The sequence below is a fragment of the Manduca sexta genome, chromosome 6 (genome assembly GCF_014839805.1).
Source record: "Manduca sexta isolate Smith_Timp_Sample1 chromosome 6, JHU_Msex_v1.0, whole genome shotgun sequence".
Lineage (NCBI taxonomy): Eukaryota > Metazoa > Arthropoda > Insecta > Lepidoptera > Sphingidae > Manduca > Manduca sexta.
In genome coordinates this window covers 8,140,733-8,163,513 of record NC_051120.1, presented here as the reverse complement: position 1 = coordinate 8,163,513, position 22,781 = coordinate 8,140,733, and the positions used below count along the sequence as shown (strand labels likewise).

The 22,781-nt window shown below is 35.6% G+C and overlaps 1 protein-coding gene across 2 annotated transcripts in view; it reads right to left on the bottom strand.

Annotated features, from left to right (window-relative positions):
• The window catches only part of LOC115454674 (katanin p60 ATPase-containing subunit A-like 1), a 37,621-nt gene that overhangs the window by 13,616 nt on the left and 1,224 nt on the right, over positions 1-22,781 (bottom strand). Inside the window, exons 1-2 of one of the 2 annotated variants that reach the window (XM_037447106.1) lie at positions 3,888-4,355; positions 1,484-1,589 (exon numbers count right to left, since the gene is read on the bottom strand). In XM_037447106.1, coding sequence (XP_037303003.1) covers positions 1,484-1,577 — 94 coding nt within the window. In that variant the 5' untranslated portion in view covers positions 1,578-1,589; positions 3,888-4,355. Of the gene's footprint in view, positions 1-1,483; positions 1,590-3,887; positions 4,356-22,781 lie in introns of those variants that run through there. The other variant, XM_037447103.1, reaches the window with a different exon arrangement.

The following is a 22,781-nucleotide window of genomic DNA, read 5'->3' as shown; positions in this document are numbered from 1 at the left end:
TGTTAAAATATTTTCAACGCGATTTACTAATAGTTCCATATAAAATAACAAAAAAATCATTTAAAACAGATAAGTAATGAAATAATGTCTCCTTCGTGGTTTTAATTCTTAAACACGAAATTTATAATATAAATACATTTTATACAAGTAGTTCTAACGCGATTATTAACAAAATCCACATAAAGTAACTTTAAAAATTTAAAACAAATAATAAATTTAAAAAAGTCTCTTGCGTGATCCAACCTTTTACACGTTAAATTAATCTTCGAGCCAGTCGTCACCGATGACCTATTAGTTGTTAGTTGTCAAATGTAAACCAGAACGAGCGACTTGAATCACGATTACAAACTTAAACGTTTGAACACGCCATTAAACAGTTCTGTTGCAGAACGTTTCAAAAGATTAGTTTCGCAAACTATCGCTGCTAAATACCTGTTTATAAATGACGAAGTTTCGATAAATCGGGACATTATTTTTTTTTAATCTTAATTTTAGGGGCTTAGTCGTAATTTCATGATCATGTCGCTCTATACTCCGATTCCACCGGTGTTCACTATCTTTTCACTATGTCAAAATAAGTTTTTATTAAAACCCTAGGCCCTTCCGACATCAGCTAGATGATTTGTTGCCTAGAAACCTTTACAATAAGCCGACTTCTGCAACTTGCAAGACTTGGAGCGAATCGCACCTGCATCTTGGAATATTATAATAGAATATTGAAATATAGCATCTAGCAAACCCATATGTAAGTTCTTGATCAATATATTGTTACGAGAAATCACCAGACTAAACTCAGCTTTTTTACTACATACTTCTGTGCAGCGGTGACCAACATCGAAATGATATAAAAGCAGGATATTTAAGCATCCCGCCCTGTGGAATGGGGGCGTTTGAAGAATTCCACCACGGTATCCCCTGCCTGTCGTAAGAGGCGACTAATAGGGGCCACGAAGGGGGTCGTCGGCGGGCAGCAGGGGGCTGTCCGCCCTAGTGCACTTTTGTGCATCCTTGCACATTTTTCGGTTGACCCCCGGGATGGACGGCAGTGTGTAGTTGGCCTCATGCTGCCGTAGACGCCGAGGGCGTCCTTCGGTGCGTGGGGGCTTCTGAGCCCCCCCCATAGGAGACGGGCCGCAAGGCGGCACCGCGCAGGGGCGGCTGCGGACGAATACTTAGACACTTCCGTCAGAGGAAGCCCGCAGCCGTCCCTAATGCGCCGAAGAGGGCCACCGCGGAGTTTTAGCTGGTAGGCCGTGCATAGGTTAATTGTACTCGGGTTAGGGACTCGGCCCGGCGGTCGCCCGAAGGTCGTCATCAAATCCGGGCGGCTCAACGCCGAGCCGTAAGGCACGGTTACCCCAGCATAACCGCTCAGTCGCCCCCCACGAAGGCTGGGCGGTAGTAATAAGGTACTTTCTCCGCGAAAAAAAAAAAAAAAAAAAAAAAAGAAAAAAAGATATTTAAGCATGTAATGAGTACTCACTGCCGGTGAGCGGCGTGATGGCCTTGTCGCCCTCGTGCTGGAACATCTGCAACGTCGCCACCGTCGCCTTCAGCTGCTCATACTCGCGGGCCATCTGCTTTTGTACCTGCACCACAAACATTTACCAATATAAATTTATGTTACCATAGAAACGAAGTCTATTGTGGTAAAAAGCACTTCTGAGTGATCTCACGGGACCGCACGATACACGCTTGCCTAGTGTGGGGACCGTTGTCAATACATTGATTAATTTCGTACATTACTGTAAAATTTCATACTTTGTATATTCGTTACGTATAAGATCTTTTGTTTTAAATAAAATTATTCATTTTTTTACATTTTTTCAAATTTTATGAAACACAAAAAAAATGATTTTTCTTGGTGTAGTATATTATAGTATATTCTATCCTTTCTATCATTTGTCGACTGATAGGAATAATCTCTCAACAATCGTTGCTGGACTTAGACAGGACTCGTCTTACCATTAGGTGCAGTGGAATTATTTTGCCATGCAATGTAACACAACGGTTAGTACTAATCAGTACACTATTTATTGTTATCTCCTGTCTACATGTACGTTTAATGTGCAAGCTGCTGGTGTAACATAAAATAAAAATAACCTTTCAATGCCTCAAAGGTTTTGAACTGTTACAATAAGGTACTAAAATATCAATACCTTATACGTGCAATACTAATAAGCTTGCATACCTACTACTCTACTGCTACAGTACCTTGGCGGTCTAACTACTAACCACTTACAACGCAAAGGTTGTAGCAGTAATTAATAGTAAAACCAAATACAGAAAACACGTTACGATTCATATCTTCAATATCGTGAACTTGTCAATCATGTTCGATATCTTGAGATCGTGACGACGGCATTATGGTCTTATGATATGATGTAACCTCTGAATTGGACTAAAATATAAACAGCTACGTCTTTGTAATATGACTCAATGGAGATATTATTGCGAATCTGATCATATTAAACAACGAATCATTTATCTGCTGTATTTAGTACTTATGACTATTTTGTCTACATCACATTCCAGATCTAATTTATTATTGATATTTAACTGTCTCTTGAATTATATCTATAGTATTGATTTATGTTTAATTAACGTGCCTTAAACAATTACTTGAAGACTTGAATTTGTTTACATTTCTTCCTTGATTATCGATTGATTTTAGAACTAATCAGTAATGAAGAGTCCGTATAACCCGATTTCTGCCGGTTTCCCTTTCGTAATTTATGTAAAATTTTATCATCATTAAAACGATTTACAGACCGCATTTATGCATATTATTAGTACTTATATGTTGTGTCGAGTTTCGGAAAATTTCACCCTTCGTCACTGGAACTAATATAGATTAACCCTCTTATTCTGAGACGTTTTTTATATAAGGAAAGAGTAAAGCTGTGTTAACAAGTTAACAAGGCAGCCTTCGCAGTGTGTTTCCATAGGGCCGTTGTGATTGGCTCATATTGTTGTATCTCAATTTTATCTCAGCTTTAGTCCTTAGATAAAGTTAGTTTGCAAGATGCAACAGTTGCCAATACAATATCAACAAGATCGTCCCCTCTAAATCTCTGTTTCAAACCACTTTGAATATTTATGGGATATGCATTCTTATTCTGAGAACGTCGCGACGCAACTCTAATTAATGGGGTCAACGTATAAATTTGGGTTACCGAAAAGTGTTCAAACTAATATATGCGAGAGCGACTGATATTAGTATATATTGTCTGAGGACTGCGTGCTCGATGCACGTCTGCGATATATGCAACGCATTATGAGACTTGATACCATAGTCTTAGAATGTCGAATGCCATGTCGTTTATTATGCAGTTTTGAGTGGCATCCAACTACTGTTTGCGGTCAATTGGGGTCTGCTTATCATCAGGCAAGGGCAAGATAGTCTATTGCCATTTAGTCACCGGGTAATCGTTTTGTCGTTACGTTATAAAACAGAACACACCGACACAAAGATTATGAATTTAGCTTATAGAAGTTTACGCGAAATATTTTGAGTTAAATAGTTATTTTGACTACCTCTCACGTTTGTAGGACATTGAACTACTGAATATTTATTACTCGGCCAAGTTTCGAATGCACTACACCTACACGTTTTTAAACCAACGCGGCGGTAGCATGGAACTGGGCCATGTCACAATCCTTGTTGTAATTTGCGTGCAGTTCGCTGCAAAAACAGCCTTTTCCTACGACAACAAACTATGAAAAGTAATCAACATTACCATTCTCCCATAAGAATAAAGCTACGTAATTTTATAATTTTGAACAATTACCACGGACAATCCGAGCCGTAAAGCAATATAACAATTATGTTTTTACAACATCATGATAGCCGGCGTAATGGTAAAAGATACGTCATTGATACGTACGTGAACAATTTCTTCTTTGTGTGAGCAGAAAAGTGAAATGTCGATCTCTAAGCGATAATAACACAATGTTCTCTCCGGCCTCACAATGAAAGAAATGTTAGCCCCTTCCCACACATCTCGAAACCGTTGGGTAACCGCGCGACGGCTTCCGGTCACGTAATAGACTCGCCGTGGATTTTCACCTAATTCATGCTACCAAACACCTTGACCGAGTTCACTCATCTAATTACACGAAGGCCGCGTAAACGGTGCGTTCGATCACAATTACAACTACCCTCACTTTCACTGAGAAAAACGTATGTCAACGCAAGTTCCCTTTGAACGCGATGACGTACGCAAAGATAGATGTCGATCCTGCGCCGTCGACTGTACGGAATTGAGCACCCCGCGTGCGTCACCACGAGACCGATATACCTTATTCAGGGGTTCGTCGACCCCAGCGGCTGACAGCCGGAGGCAACACACGCATGTATAAAACGACCATGACGGATCAACGCGACAATAGAACAAATGCTTGGCGGACATCCAGCCACTGATTTAGACGGTGTGACCTAAACATCGCGCCCAAAGGATAGCACCGATGGGGTTCCACAGATTTTGAGTGCATTAATCGGCACTGTTTGCGTGGAAGGCTGACGTGAGACTGCTGGGCGGCCGCACCGCGCGCCCCTTACGTGTGTGGAGTTATAATTGCGAGGAGTTATTGCATGGTAATGTCTATGATATGCAAGTAAAATGCGGCTCGTTTTCATCGTCCTGTTTTCTCGGGAACCCAATTGACTGCGGTTCACACTGCGACACAATTTTCGTCCACAATGCCGTCCGAGTGTAACCCGGCCGCGGAGTGTTGAACTTTTAGATTTTTTTTGTTCAACTGGTACGATGCAAACTATGCTATCACTGTGTTGCGATGTAGGTGATTCAAATGCCGGAAGGTGTCCAATTACGATTGGCTCGTCTTATAGTGTACCCACTGTCAAAGATTGCATTCTTATCAGTCATTGCCAATTTTTATTAAAAGCGACCAAGTAGTTCCATTATTTAATAATATTTTTATGATAGCTTACGATAAATGAGTATTGCGTTTCATATAATAAATATATAACGCTAACAAACCTACGATAACTACTTATATCTTATGAACTTATTACGTCTTCAATAGTTGGAAGTCGTCGCGTACCAAAATTAATTTAACAGATAAATACGTTGTATTTAAAACATAGAACCTTGAAAGGTAATACATTATTATAATCGTTTCAATGAAGCTCATTGCATCAATGATATAGAATTTACATTACAAATTATTCATCATACAATTACGTACAATACTGTTAAACATTTACACGTTTGAGTGCTTATAGAAAAAAAAAACCGTGCATTGTGTTGGGCGAAAGGATATGACGCGGTATGATTGATATAGTGACGTGGGACAGAATTCTTCTTTACAAGTTGTTCATACATCGATGGCGTCTTGGGTTATAACTGCAGTACGGTAACTTTTTTACATATTCTATATTCTAAAACAAAGTCGACGTGGCTACCTGTTTGTTTGAACGCCATAAACTCAAAAACTACCGAACGGATTTCGATGAAATTTGGCATAGAGATAGTTTACGCCCCTGGGACATACGCTATTTCATCCAGGTAAAATATATATCGGAACTTTTATCCCGGACAAACTCTTTGACGCCGGCGAAGCTGCGAGCAATAGCTAGTATATAAATGAAAGTGCTATTTATTCTGTTGACAGGTTTGTTAATGACCAGATTATCAGTCTTTCAAAATATTAACACAAATTCGCAACACTGCTATTACATTTCGTAGGGTAATTGGAACTGCCTAACGTCCAACAAACCCCTTTCTCGGTCTTCATTCCTTCCTTTTGAAAATCGTCACCCTAAACTCCTTTGGTAATATGAGTATACATCGTCAGTGGTAATGACGGAACAAGGAAATCCAGGAGACTTCACTGGTATGTTGTGATAAATACATTTTGACATGAATGATGTTATTAATACGCCCCCTCAAACACAATACATTCAAGGTTGTCTGGAACAGATCGCTATAATCTAACAAAGGGTCTATTGTTACACATCCTTTTTACTTCCATATTGATTTTGTATCTTATGTGTTCAAGAGATTATTTACTCATAATATAAGCTAGAGAAAATTAATAGAAACGTACGTAGATACGCTAAAAGGATCCAGCTAACAAACTGACACTTTTGAAATAGTGAAGATTGCAGTTTAAATCGTATTTTTGCTCATTGATAATCTATTTTATATTTTGTTAATAAAAAGTTCAAAATAACATAATTTGACTAAGATGTTTTTGTTAATGTAAAACATAGACCTTAAAGACTAATTTGGCATACTCGGCTCATTTTCGACCATACTCTGGGTTGTATCCTTTTTGCGTATCTTCGTTCAAATTATTCTTTTGAAATCAAAAAAACTTAATACGAAAACCAAAAGAGTTCTCTAACAACCAACATTGCCGGGTGAAGATAGGCAGAAAGCACAGCACTACCATGTATGGTGCAAATAAATGTGAACCGGCTTACGTGTGTTACATAACCGTTAGATCATAAGTAGGAATTGCAAAGCTATGTATGGTTCGCGAGAAGTTCCTTGAGTGCAAACAATGAAAGTGAGGAGTGACGTCTTTTATTACAATTGATCAATTTAAGGATTGGATCAAAACAAAGTGACTGGCGTTTTTTAATCTATATATATATAAAAATTAATCCCTATTTCCCTTGGTCACGCCATCACGCGTGAACGGCTGGACCGATTTCACTATATTTTTTTTTGTTGTGTTTGTTATTGTCGGGATAAGGTTCTTATGAAAGAAAAAATTCAAAAAATTGAGCGGAATTAGAAAATTTAAGAAAACTTAATGAAAATATTAACTTTATATAACTGTCAATTGTTTGAAATAACTGTCAGCGATTGACAGAATGCGCGCTGCAAATTCATAGTTAAGACGGGACAACGTCTGTCGGGTCAGCTAGTAGTATATAAAAGTAGATGAGCTGATGGTTCATGTTATGGGTTAGTGGTATGTGATCCATGGACGGTGCAAGGCCAGGAGCGCATTCACGCTGGTGCCTGTCGCGGAATACTTTAAGACATTTCATAGCATCAAGAAATGTTTATTTTAACATTGAACTAACTTTCATTCACGGCTTCGCCCGCATGAAATTTTTCCCTGGAAATAAAAGTCCCACTTTAATTTTCCCGCTATAAAAATAAAGCCAATGTCCTTGCTAGGGTCTCTCCATATCAAATCATAGAATTGGTAATTTTTAAGATCTTTATTGATTGATACTTATTGATCAATTACCTTAAGAATTAATAAAGTCCATGCTATTTATAATATTTCTGAGACACCAAACAAACACAAAGCCAGTCTTAAAAATACTACGAAAGAAACCGAACTCAAAGGTCTATCCCACGTATAAGATAAATAATAAGGATAAACCTGTTACAATTCTCGGTATCGTTGAATCACTTGCATTCGCATCGAATACGTAGACGGGCAAACTAGTTTTGAAAAACGTGTGTTGATTCGCGAGTATTCTCAACTTGGTTATATTAACGTAAAGATATCTTAAAACTATCATTAAGGCAAATGTATTTTAAAAATAGTATTAACTAGCATTTATTTATACACAATATGCAAATGATTTAAGTTAATTTTTATTTGTACGTAATATATTATTTCGGTCTAGTTTGGAGAAAGTTTGTTGAAAACTAGGTAATAATTTTTTTTAAAATGACAATCTACACAGTACACTCACGTAATAAATAAGAAACTTTATTGACTTTTTGTTTGTATTTAAATCAATTTGTTGGCGAAATGTGATATAAAAAACTCGGCAATGTCAGATTTTTTGTCCCCGATATTGACGTAATTATTATTCGTCGTTTCTTACTTTTTTTAACCACGCTGTTTTGTGTAAAGTTTGCGACACTAAAACTTTCAAACTAAGAAGTTTCTGCATATAATTACTATTTCATATTATATATTTGTAGCTTTATATACTTTGGTTATGCAATGGATGAATCCCTCATAGCTGAACTTCGGCCAAAGCTATCAAACTCCACGGAGATCAGCGAGGTACGCAGGAGATATAATACCACAAGTGTGTATGCAATAACCAGGTTCCCTTTCTGTTCCTTCACTCTCATAGTCCGGTGAGACGGCAATCCAGCATGACCGGAGAGAGATCAGACGCAGGACCAAAGGCTTTACGTCCTTTCCGAGTCATGAGGGTATGGCACCGCTAACTAACCTGACTCCGAGCTACGACTGAGTAGAACTGATAGAAAAACGCAGTCACAATTATTTTAGCCCGTCCCAAGATTCAAACCCAGGACCTAAGCGCGGTACTCGTACCGTGTACAATTGACGCTACAGAGACAGTCAGTATTCAATAAACCAATCCTATCGCATGCGTGCACGTAATCACTAAACTAGACTTTCAATACATACGATAATTAAATCTAAAAATGAAAAAAGACAACACATTTCCATTCATTTCAAGTTACGTGATGTTATTATACGCAAATTCATGGCGTACAAAAACCGTCCGACATGCTCGGGGCGAGCGGTAAAAGTGTAACATTTTAATTGCAACCACGATTGGTAATTTAATCGCTTAATCACCGATATATTTATGTTCCGTTGATTAAACATGCAACATTTCATACGAGAGAGACAATAAAAAAACAACTATTGTTCGTAATTGTGTTTATAGATAATGTTTCATCGACGTACAACATTTTTTGTGCACAACACTGAAGTGAAAGTGTTAACAATTTGTTACATTAATACAGTCGTGCATATATGCATTAATTAATTGTAAAATTTGCATTCATATACGCGTGGTGTTATATATAATTTGCTTCTCTTTGAAACTTATTCCTGCAAAATCTTTACATATAAAAATATTTATCGGCCGATGTCTGCAAACAAATGCCAAAACAGCAGGTTTTAGAATTTATGTTTGTCTGTCTGTATGTTTGTACTCACATCACGTAAAAACTACTACACGAATTTGAATACAGTTCTCACTAATGTATTGTTAAATGTCTAACTTAAATACAGGCGCGGGAAAACACTTTCAGGCGGACGGAGCCGCAAGCAAGAGCTAGTCCGTAATACGTATTTTGCTGGGTGTAATTTTGAGTCGCTTAATAATTACATGGCAACCGTGCTGCTCAACTGTCGAAACAGATGCTCAATATTTATCAACAAATACACCAGACATTCGACAATATAGCGCAGACAAGTCGAAGAATACAACAGTTTCTTATATAAAATACCCTAAACAGGGACATAGGGGTAAAGAAATGTTGTCTCAAGTGGCTGTGAGTTGTCAGTGACATGCCTACAGTCTGTCTATTTATCTAGGACGCGGGTACAAGCGCCCCTACTCTACCCTTTAAGTAAACAAGAGACTTTGTTAGAAAAAAATAAATATTGTATTACTGACTGGTTAAATAAACAGCTCGTTTGCCTGATGGTAAACATCTTCTTATATACAGCAATATAGTAAACATTTTTAATTACAAAGTATTTTACAAAGCAGTGCACTGAACTTGTCACTCTGAAAAAATATATTTTCGTCCACATAATTCCGCTTAATTAATCTGGCTGAAAATTAAAAATGCATCAATCAATTTAATTTAACCGCTGGTGGTATATATTTTATATCCGCCCGGATAGCGACCACCGTACACAGGTTTTTAATACCCACCATAGTAGCCCAAGTGTGTGATCGCGTTCCGGTCAAAGTCACACTAGTTTATTTATTTCAAGAAAATCTTTGACATATATATTTCGAGCCATTACGTGTTTCATTTTCGTTAATATAAAGTGTTTTATATAATTATCATATAAATTAGTCTAGTCTGTGGCCGGCGACCTAGCCTAAGGTCAAACGATGAATATTGATATACGAGTACAAGTTTAACACGCTTTACAAATGCTGCACGTTTATAAATGCTGAACTATATTTCTTCAATAGTGGCGAAACTCAGGTTTTGAAAAATTGAAGAAGCAGTTCTTTTACATAAATATACTATCTGCTAGTGATGAAGGAATCACAGACGATTCCAGAACAATAAGATTTTATTTTCAATTATAAATTTGTGTATCTTTTAGATAAGAAGGAAATTTAGAAGATTCCAGAACGACAAAAAATGGACCACATATTTCACGACAAAAATCGTGCCGCGATCTCCTGTTTCTTGAAAAATTATCTCCTGTTTCCTCATACGTATAAAACATGATCACAAACATTATTTTGTTGCTAAAATCACAAATGTCATATATTTTTTCGGCTGGTATATTTTTTGTACTCTGTGTCCGAAGTTACGTACAATGTATTGTTGTCATTGACAAACAAGATAAGTTATGACTCTCGAATATTTTTAGTCTGGAAAAACGACCACTAAATTTAAGTACTAGTACGATAAACCTGCCAGCAATATTCTGCGTTTAAATGCTCAGCAAAAACTAACATCTGCATAATTTGACCAACCCGACCGAATCATCAAAAAGGTACCTATATATATAAAAAAAATATTTGCTTGTATCGTGTTGAGAAATAAAAGGCCCATTAAAACCAACACGTATGCAAGTTCAGCGTAAAAATCGCGTTAACAAGGAAAAGGCCCAGTTTTATAATAAAATCATGCAATTCGTTCGTTCCACCGCGTGCCGTATTGAATTTCTTGTTTGTTCGTATGCGACCTTTTGCGCCTAATTACCTTGTACTTAGTCAGCATATCGAGTTTTTTTTATCCTGCATCGGCTCATTGACTATGCATACACCACATTCAGAGAAAAAAAAGAGAAAAAAATACATGCACCTACTATTTGTATTTGATTTACTGATTTTTTACTGATTTTTACAAAAAAGGGCATTTCACATTTAATTCTTTAGGGCTAGGCAGGGCAAAGTGAAAACACGTCATGTCATAAAATGATAATGGCCAGCCATAAACATCTACAATACCAGAAGTATAATTGTCCGTAAATGGTTTAAATATAATATTTAGTATCCAAAATATTCGGTAAAATCCCATAAGTAGTTCATGTACAGGGGTATCATGAAGCGAGACTCGATCAGACACGCATTAAACACAAGATAAGTATGCGGAAGACGATAAGAGATCTTATGGTAGTTCGTTATCGGACAACTAATGGAGAGCACACAGCAAGGCAGTACGATAACGCAAAGCGTAAATAAATTTATATCTTACTGTTTTCACATACACATCACGCATTTATCCCCGAAGGGGTATGTATAGGCACAATTAGGGCACCCCACTTTTCGCTAATTGTTCCTTCCCATCAAGTGATATGAGCTTAACGCCATGTTGGGCACAAATACCAGACTCCGGGCTGATACTGAGCAGAAAAAATAAAATATTACTGCCCAACCCGGGATTCGAACTCTAGACCTCAGAGAGCTGCCGTACCGCGTATGCAGTACAACAATGCACTGAGGCCGTCAGTTACTGTTTTCATCGTGTTCATAAATCATCTTAAACTAGAAGAACGTGGTGGAGAAAAGCAAACAACCAAAACGTCACCGTAGTAGCAGCAATGAAGTGGTGATAACATTACTTTTGGTTAGTTATCAATGCTCGTTAGCAACCATAAATACAAATAACCTATGTAAATTGCGAAACTCATTCTACAAGCTTTTATTTCACTTGCAATTTTTATAATGGATAATGGACGGGTCAAATATTACAAATAAATTTGAAAGCAGTTATCCTTAACCGTCTAAAATGTAATTTTGGATACACGTTTAGTTTGAATGGCAATGCATTGTTAGCAAAGTGACGTCATTCTAAATAAAATATGGCGGACAGCCCAAGATGATGGACTAGTTATTTTTTGTGCGCGCCCGTGATATGGGAACCCAATGAAAGGGTTTGCTGAGAATACAAAAAATAAAATGACTTCACTCTAAACCCAATATGGCAGACGGCCTAAGATAGCGGGCTACTTGTTTTTACGCACACTTACAATATAGGTTCCTATCATTTTTCAAAATAAGTGTTTAAATAAATACTTTATAAACTGAATCAATCTTTGTTATATATTATGTAGATATAAATACTTGTCGCGACATTTTCTTGTGTAGATAATACAATAATTATGTATAGTGATGTTCACGAAAGTTGTTTTTAAAAATGATTTTTTTTTATTATCAACTACTAGATTAATTAATTAAATTATACTTGAACCTGCAAACGTCGTACGTTAAGTTACTTATACATTAAATGCATCACGAAAAGTAAAATACATTTAAGGTGGAAACTACAGTGCGACTTTTAACACTATGTTGTGAACTAATTAGATACGTAGTGCCAATTCATAGTTTACAACCACTTTTTAATGTTATTCATTACTCTTATTGACATTATGATTTCCTATGTTTACGCGAATGTTAGACTTTGAATATTAATATATGTATTTTGGATTTTATCGTGGATTTTTATATTATAATTTGCTCCCGATGTTTCGAAGAGTTTGAAGCCTCAGTCCTCCTCGTGAACACGAAGGTTGCACAGTCTTCGAAACGGGAGAAAATTATAATATAAAAAACCTAAATAAAATCCATAAAATAACTTTATTGGTATTATTAAATCGAGTTATATTAACGAACCTCGTCAATTTATCAACTAACATCTTTATCCCCAGAGGGGAAGGGAAAAGCACAATTATCTGCACCCATGTTTCGTCAAAGTTATTTTACGAGATAGATAGCGGCTAGCCATATCGAGCCAAATCTATTATACTCGAAAATTAGCACATTAATTGAATTATACGCTTATTTGAATTAACGATTATTTTGTTCAATAAGGTCGAATTTATTTAATTAACCTACAATTTATAATAATACATTTCATTACAAGTAAGTTTGCAAGTAGTATATTTTGTTCTTCTGCCTTTACAACGTTTAAATCTCTAAAAAACATCAGTTTCGTTATAACAAAAATAAATACCCCACATCGGAACACTCTAGAAGTTATTCAAGCTTTTAATTTTAAACGGCGAGCGAAGAAATTTAAATTCGTAAACAAATTCCCGCGCGCTAATGAAGCAATAACATTTCTAACATAAGCGCAACTCCTTGTGATGTTACAAGATTCCACTGCAGAGAATGAAGGAGTTATGGGCATAGGGCTCGTGTGGTCGAGTGTAAACTATGCATTTTATCGCTCTACAGAAACGAGATAAAATTAGTTCGAAGTGTTCAGAAGGGAACGATCCACGTTATTACAATGGAAAACTTAAAAATAGGTTAAAAAGGCAACAGTGCAGCGGCTAGAAAACAAAAGCATCCTGCTGTCGAAAATCGATTATTTATAGTTTCGTTAATTACCGCGTATAAGGAAGTTGTAAAATTGTTAAACTGAAAATTCCTATTACGTTTATCATAACCGAATTTACCACGTTTTAATGAATCAGACTACCTCACATTATAAATTGAAACCTATACAATAGTAGCAGCAGCACGAAATCTTAATAAGGATTAAGGCATATGACACAAAAAACCTAATGCAGAAACTTAGATTTAACACTGTATTTTCCATTCCCTACTTAGCAACACAACTTGTCCTTACGCAACTAAGAAGTCTATTTCAGTCCATCTAGTTTTTGCTATAATTTCAATAGCACAAAAAGTTCCCGTCTAGCTAGCCCACGGCACTGGCGGGCTCGACACTCTATTCCTCCGTGACGTCACTCGATAAACTCGGATCATGTAAAAACACCATTGTGAGGCTTCAACGAACAAAAACAGATATCGATCGACAAGGACATTAACACAAGTGTTTCGGCTTACTTTATAAGGTGTCTCGGCCGTGAAACATTTTAAATGGCATTTTATGCAATCGAAGATTACTCACATAATCATTATGTTGTGAAACCTTTTGAACGATAAGTTGTAAAAGTCTCTTTATTATTATAATACCTGTTATGTCTTTTATAACGAATCGATAATAACATCAAATATAAAAAATCAAGTTTTATTAAATCAAAAATTGACTGCCATTTTTTAGTCAAACCTAAAATGACGGTATGTCTAATTAATTAAAACGCAAAATATCATAGTAAATTAATAGAATCCTAATAAAAAAAATATCAATTGCGAAAATAAATGTATGAGCAAACGACGGCAAAAACTTGTTATATGCAAACGCAGTTTCGCAAGGTTGACACGGTAACCTCAGCTAATTGAGATCTCGATTAATAACGGACACTGATGTCTGCGTGCTATTTTTAGATCAAGAACAATAACTAAGCACAGTTACAAATGGCACAATTGGATTTATTTTTTATGAACAGCTTTTATTGTTCTCTTTTTGCTGGCCGTTAATAAAAACGATTAGTCTTTTGAGCCAACAATATAAAAATCGTTCACGAAACGTTTTATTGTATTAAAGATGTCAATGGCGTGAAGTAAAAATAAATTGAATAGTAAAGATGGGAATAATAGATTGTTACAATAGATTTCGATATCTTATAAAAAAAAAACTTTCTCTACATTTAGTATAGACTGCACTTTATTATTTACTTATACAGAGTCATTTTTACATTGCGTTACTAATAAAATGACAAATTCGTCGTTATCTCTGCTAAACATTATGCCAACAATCATTCATTAATATCAAATATTCTCGCCGAAAATCACGGTGTCAGTTTTGTAATTTTTTCATCATTTTGTAGTTTAGTGTGAATATGTATTTCTGACTGAAACTTTTATAGTTTTATTTAGTAGTAGTGGCCTTAAGCCATATAAAATTAAAATTACTTTTTATTGATATTTATATTATTTGAAACTTAAACTTTTTTATTTTAGATCTACGAGAATAACATTTGGTAAAGTGTTGTTTTCAAGAAGACATGTATATTGTTTCATTTATTAACGCAATGTCAAAATGACCTTGTATATAACCTATAATGGACTATTCTTTGATCTTAACCCAGCTGTTAAAGACCAGTAAAAGCCGAGTAATCTGTGAAAGATATAAAAGCTAAACGTGTTTCTTGATTTCTCGGAACGGAAAACCGGGCCGACTTGACTAATTACACACGCTCAGGAACTCGAATGCCTTGCTCTTTAAATATTTTGATCGAAACGCATTTCATGCTAAAAGGGTATGGTGTGGAAAGTTCCTTTCGATCTTGCAGTTGAAACATGTTAATGTGTACGGCATTAGACTAGCACAGTCCAAGCTAGCGCACGAATCTATTTGCGTATTTACATAAATTATTGTGTTTAATATATGCCACCTCCACAACTTTAACTTACATAAGACACCTTAAATCAACACCCTTGCTCTGCGTTCCAAGTAAGTCAATGAAAATATCATATTTATTACCACAAACGATTTGATCTAGAGAATTGCAAATTGGTCAACACAAGTTGAGTAGGAATTTGAAATATTAGCTATAAGCTCAGATTGATAAAGTATAAGAAAAAGTACTTCGACCACATTTCAAAAGATCTAGAAAAAACAGAAAAACGAATTCTCAAAGCACAAGAGATGATTCAACCTATAAACGTCTAAAACTCTACAGACTGCTCAGTGATTTTGTTCCGATAGCATCTATATTTGGTTGTTGAACACAAGGCAAGACCAGATTCCAAGTGCGGACGATATACCGGTAGACGTGAGAAAACAATGTCACGGCTCACCATACCTATAGAATAAACGGCATCTCACTCGTCTTTACCATTAAAGCAAGCGCCATTTTGAATAATGCATGGCGCTTCACTTTGCCCTTGAAAACTTGAGACTCCTTGTCGCAAGTTTATTTTCCACGAAGGCTTTGAAACGTGACTTTGTTAAGTAATCTCGCTAATGCAATATACAAGTGTCTGAACGTTTGTTTGTATCCCGATCACGCGGAAACCCGTAAACCGCATAATACGAGCCTCCGTAATGAGGTGAGATTATGTTGCGGATAATTTACTTACTTGACACAGTGACATCGTCCAGACAGAGAGAACATTGATAATGCTTCTAAGTGCTGGCTAATGTCATTTGCAAAGACTACATGATAATACTATTGTCTTTATACAATTGTATTACGAGATGAGAGTCGGTTGCGTGATGGTGTCACAGTATCTAGGGCAAAAATACGAGTGTACTGTACATACAGACAAAGCTATTGCGACTGAATGTGAGCATTGAATCTCCCGGCGTAATAGATCTCATCGTACCATCAGAAAAGTCGAGCCGTAAGCCAATAGGGTATTTGACTATTTTCGATTTTGTTTTAATATTTAACACCAATTAGTATAAAAAAGAAATCCTGCTATGAAAACAGCATTAAAGTTCGATAAAAAATGACGCAGTAAATCAAATTTCAAATATTGTTACGTACAGGAGTGGGGATATCGCTCCATCTCTTTCTTTCGCACGCATCGTAAAGCCCGATGACGTCACATGCAAGTATTTCGTTCCGTTTCTGTTTTTTGACACTTACCCTTACCCCCTAATTTCAATGACATAACTAGTAGACTTTTCACTAGATTTCCAATTTACATCATGTATACATTTTACAAAAGGTATAAATAAAAATTAGTCCAATACCCTATTAGCTTCACCTGCCGTACTATAAAAAACGTCTTACAGGTTATCGATTGTGTTTACTTCGTTCAAGAATAAGTAGATGCTCTTGGCACTGAGCGTACAGAACTTCATTATTCACATGCTGAGGCACAAAAAGGCGATGTGGCGTTTATTTTCCACGAATTAGATTCGCGATGCGATGACGTGTGGGTGTTCAGCGTTCGTGATTCAGAGTAACAACGACCTGGGGCGAGGAAATGTCGAATTGAATTACTCTTGCTCGGACACTCAGTAAAAAATGTGGGAAACAAAACTGTTACGCCTCGCCTAAGAGTTCGGTATGATTGATTTCATGGATAATATTTTTCATTTTCTCTATAGATAGGCTTGCTGTTTCAAATTTTTGAGCCGTAACGACATCGTTTACGGTCCACTATGCACGCACAAGATTTTTATAATTTAAATATCATAAAATCTTTCGCTATCCTTTTTTAGGAAACCTATGTCCTTATATTTACCTAGATGACAAACAAACATTTTGGCAATAAATTGCTAATGAAAGACCTTTAATAAAATAAGCGAATCTTCTATAATGATAGTTACTAATAATTAGGTCGTGTTGTTCATAAATATGGATTTTAATTTCCTTCAATCCAAAATAGTCTAGGTACTGATTTGAGATACTAACATTTTTCTTTTACTATTAAATTATTCAATAAAAAAAAACTGATTTCACGGTCGATTTACCATTAAATTTAACCATTTAAGTCTAATCGTACGATTCTGTCACGTGATTGCGTCGCACATAATGCACACATCAGCATTTTGATGGCACGCATTGCACGTTCTTCTCACGGCATTTCTTTCCACCGATCGTGATGTACATACATTAAATACAAAAAAACTAATTTGCAATTATAGAGATTGACTTCTCTTCAAGTCAATCACGAAATCAACGCGTGTCACAATATACGCAAAAAGTTTTAAATTAAAACTAGTTTTATTTGTCAAAGGAAATGTTACAAACAATACAATATGTATTATTAAAACATGACCCGTTATTATGGAATGTTTGTTATTTCCGAACTGGTTTTTAAATATTTTTCGTGTTACATCAATTATTAAACGAGAATACACAAGTTTAATATTATGTTTGTATGGATTAAATATAAATTACATCTTTCACAACGGCTCACTGAGCTTGCTTCTTGCGCCTCGACTGATATTAAGAGTAAAAAGTTTCATAGGTAAATGATTACTTACAAGATTAATTGACTTGCAAGAAATGAGGTTTACATTAAACCGGACAATGTGAACTCCGGGGAATGTTAATAAAAATTCTATGAATTGGATTATCCATGCACCTGGTAACTAGACTTGGAAAAAGAAAGAAAAATGGAGAAAGATGAATGGATTTTGTTTATAAAAACCAGACGTTAAGCCGTATAAATATTTAAGCGAGACGGTTTTTGGTCTTTATTGAAAGGTTTTTATATATAAGACATAAAACATTCCATTCGTTGTACACAATTTCCAAGAAACTCTCAACAACTCTAATGGGGGAACAAAGAAATTATATCTCAATATCAAAATCTGGACTTTATAATCCGATGTCGTCAATTTAAATAACGACAGGCCCACTCCATCCTGATGGTCCGACGACCTGCGAAAGGCGGATAGCAGTTACAAAACGATCTGAGGGTTCAATGGCGCGTCTTTGTAGAGGCCTAAGTGGTTAATAGAATAATACATCCATTTGTCATGCCCGTATATTCAAATCACCTTTAGTTGTCGACTCGTTTTCGCTATTATAGATAACTTTGTGTTTTACGCAGATTCGCTCGCGTGGAAAAGTCTTTCTCGATACAAAAGTTTCTAAATCACTGTGGTAATTATATACAAGTAATACTTTGTAATTCAGGGTGTTGGATGATGTATTCTATTGTTTATGGGCGGTTGTATCGCTTACCACCAGGTGAACGGCAAGCCCATTCGTCATTCAAAGCAATAAAAAAGAAATGCGCAAAAAATATTGTTGAACAAACTACAAGGTTCACAGATCAATTTTGAAGTCAATATAGTAAAAGAAAATGAAATTGTTATACGAGACGAGAGAAGTAACGTACGGTGCAAATTACTCAATTGCACAGCCCGGAGATCGGTCAACGATCCTCCAGTTGATTCACACAAGGTCCACACTCATCGTTGCCAAGTTTGATTAGAAAGCGTCAAGTGCGAATTACTATGATCGGACCACAGTTTCTAAGGTGTGTATGTTTGAACAAGATCTAAGCGATGCTCATCCGTGTCTTGGAATGTTAGAAGTATGTTAACGAGTATTAGACGGCGATTTTTTACACACATATGATGCGTTTATCCCCGAAGACGCATGTAGTGGCGCAACCAAGACTCCCACTTTTCGCTAAGTGTGCCGTCTCATGATGCGATAGGGGGCGAACCTATCGCCATATCGGGCACAAATTTAATCTTGTCAATGTAAAATAATAAATATAATGTGATTGTATAATAACTCATGTTACGTAATACTTCTGTCCTTATATTAAATAATTATTTTAGGCTAAAAAAAAAAAAAAAATTGCACCCCCTGTTAGGGTAGAATATGGCGAGACTTTTCAATTTATAACACCTATAAATGTACATGTACCGTATTCAGCAAATAAATTATTTGAATTTGAATTTGAAATTCCGGGCTGATACTGAGGAGAAAAACCCAAATACCACTTTGCCCGACCCGGGATTCGAACCCAAGACCTCAGAGCGCTGTCATATCGCGCACGCAGTACAACTACGCCACCGAGGCACTCATTGTGTTTTAAATTGAATAATATATCATAATAAAATACAATATTATTGTATTAAATTAATAAATTGAATCATATATCATATTAAAATACAATATTATTATTATTATCAAATCAGATTTAAACCAGAATTGATCATACGCGCCGCAGATTAATCGAAGTTTTAAAATTGTATTATCATGAAAAACAAGACGCAAATATCAGCTGGAACAGGCACTTGTGTACGAAAAATGAAAACGTTCACGGCGATGACACGCTTCATTTAATTTATAGGTCGCGCAATTAGCGACGGAATGATTACGTATTTTTATGAACATTCAATGCCTTTTTATTACTATAATAATTAACATTAATTTCATTATAACCGCAATTGGTTATATTTAGTAAAAATAAAATAAATAAAAATGCTTTATTCATAGTATAAAATGAACAGTGACATCATTTGCCAAAATTAAACCGGTCTTAAACATTTCTGGTTATTTCTAATGCATAATTTAGATCAACAGTCATTAATTATTAAAACAAGTAGATTAACCGAAAATTTGATCCCATAACGATTCTTATTGCTAGGGCGGTTATGAGACCATGTTTTTGAGCACAACCTGTCAGGCATAAAATCCCTTGCTAGCTGTAATGTTGGTAAAATCATATTCGAAAACTAATAAGGCCTTATTGACTCCAATTCCTTCGCTATTAGATAAAGTGGCTTCTGATAGCCGCATTTATTCCGCATGAAATATTCATTACATCATTAGATATTATTGCATTTATCAACTCAAAGCGAGAAATCAATGCGCGTATCGCTTTTTGTTCGTAATCGATATTACCAGTCTAATACCTATTTAGAGTTCAGCAATTGTGCTTGACACTTGTTTTTGTTAACGATTGTGCCGACAATTGTGTGTGAATTTCTATGTATAATACATACTATTATCTCCAAAGAAATGGTCAGAGGCGCAATGAACACCACTGTTTGCTTTTTAACTGGTGGTAGGTGTCTCATATGTATATATGTGAGTGTCCGCCTGGGTAGGTACCACCGCAATGTCTATTTCTGCAACCAAGCAGCAACGTGTGGTCACTGTTGTGTTCCGGTTTGAACGACATTGTAGGTAGTGTAACTGCTGGACGTAATGAGACTTAACATCTCATGTCTCAGGATGGCGAGCACGGTGGAATACCAAACAATACTTTGTAATTCAAGGTGTTGGATGGTGTTTCTATTGTTCCTGGGTGGTCGTATCGCTTACCATTAGGCAAACGACAAGCTCGTCTCATCATTCAAAGCAATATAAAAAAATCCCATGATGTGATACTTAGGCTGAATAGCCATAAAACATACTAAAAAAGAAAGTTCCATAAAAAAATCAGATTGCGGTCTTGACGAAATTCCATTTTGTCCATCTGGAGGTCAAACCTAGTACCTTCATAGTTTCGCAGCCGCATCACTAGATAAATGAGACAATACTGAATTTCAATAATTCATATGGATGTTTACACATATCCACGAATACGCAATAACACGAGTAAACATGACGCTGCTTTGATTGATTCTTCTGTCGTCGAATTGACTCATTATCTTTACGAGGGCCCATTGACAGGATGCGATGCGTATTGTTTCTGATTGCGTTTTTAATGTCGCCATTTGATACAATGATCATGCTGTAGAGGATAAACCATGACATCGAACGATGTTGAAATAGTTAACAAAAAAGATTCAATACACGATATATTTTTCGTTTAGTTAGTTCTAGTCGCTTAAAGTAATTAGGGTAGAATTTTATGCATTAGGAAATTAAGTTAGTCCAATTTGGTGTCAATTTGGTGGTGTCTCTCTCTAACGACAAAACATATGTCAAAACAAAAACTCAATAATTTTCGTGACTAAATTCGAATGACAAGGTGAGTAACTGTTCAGGCTCCTCAATGAGTGTTTGTAAAACTTAAGGAGATTGAAATAGACTCCTTTCATCGGCTGTACACAGTGCGTCACCCCTTAAATCCAGTCCCTGACTCACACACACACACACACACATTTTAATCATAAACTGCATAAAATATTGCCGTGGGGTTTATCACCCGCACGTCACCACACGCCAGTACTAGGTTTATCACGCAAATATATTATCTAAGGCAAATGTTGTTATCTACTATGCTATAATTATATGCAGCAAATTCAATGTTTAACAGGAACACTTGAGATTATGTAAGGGGCTACATGTTTTAAGCGAGATGGAAATGTTGAGCTGTCTATAAATTTATTAATATTATCAGGTACCCTATCTTACTACTGAGAGGGTTTGATAAAATTGTTTTTCCTATTTCAATAATCCTACACTTAAACAAATTTTGCATTAAGCACCTGTGAGAAATGGCATACAAAATAATATTTTTTTCATTAATTTGACATCAATTTTTAAACATTAAACCATTTTTAAAAATTATTACTATAATAAAATTTAACTCTCAATATTTAGGGAGCTTCCAATGTTTAACGGATTTAATAGGGCAAGATGCATAATATGAATATTGATATTACTTTAATCATATGTATTCAATACATGCTATTCATCTATTAAATATTAATAGCGCTCAATAATTAGTTTGCAATTAAATGATAATTAAAAAGTGATGTGTAGTTAATACAAACAGTCAGTAAGTAACTGAAAGGTTTCAGTTAATACATGAATATGGCTATGTGATATACCTTACAATGTCTAAGTAGATGGTCACATTTGTTACTGTTACATATTTATGTACTTCGTTTTACATAATAAAGAACTTAAATGTAGAATTTTCCTGTACATTTATTCTATTTACATGTTAACATGTCACATTTTTTTTTGTTTGTTTTTTTTTGCTTTGCAATTTTGCGCCTGTTATTTTTTTTTCACAATTATTAGTTTCCTGGGTTAGAAAGTAATCTATAGGACTGGAGTAATGTAGTTTCCTATTAGTGAAAAAAATTTAATCAAAATTAGTTTAGTAGATCCAGCCAATTTTGGAAACCACTGCTCCAGAATATGTATGTATATGAATTAGAATGAAGCATATACAAACGCTTAAAAGAAATACTAATGTATTGAAATAATAAAAAAATTTACATCCTAAGGCATTCATTCAAAACAGTTCCTCTAAGTTTTATACTATGGGTTAATTCTATCCGATGATTGGAAAATTAGCCCTTACAGTATTTTGTATTTTAACAATATCACATGCTATTCCCGCTCGCCAGATATGTTAAAAATGTGAAGTAATTATTATAAAGGTGCATCAAATTTATATGCAATCATTATACACCTGTTATTTGTTTTGTTTTACCGGGGTCATCAAGCTTGATAAGTTATCGAAAGCAATATTTTATACATAATAAAACACACCCAAAGCTTTATCAAGACGTTTATAGATTAAGTAACCTGTTCCACTTTAGAACAACAAACAATTATGCATGCTTATGTCA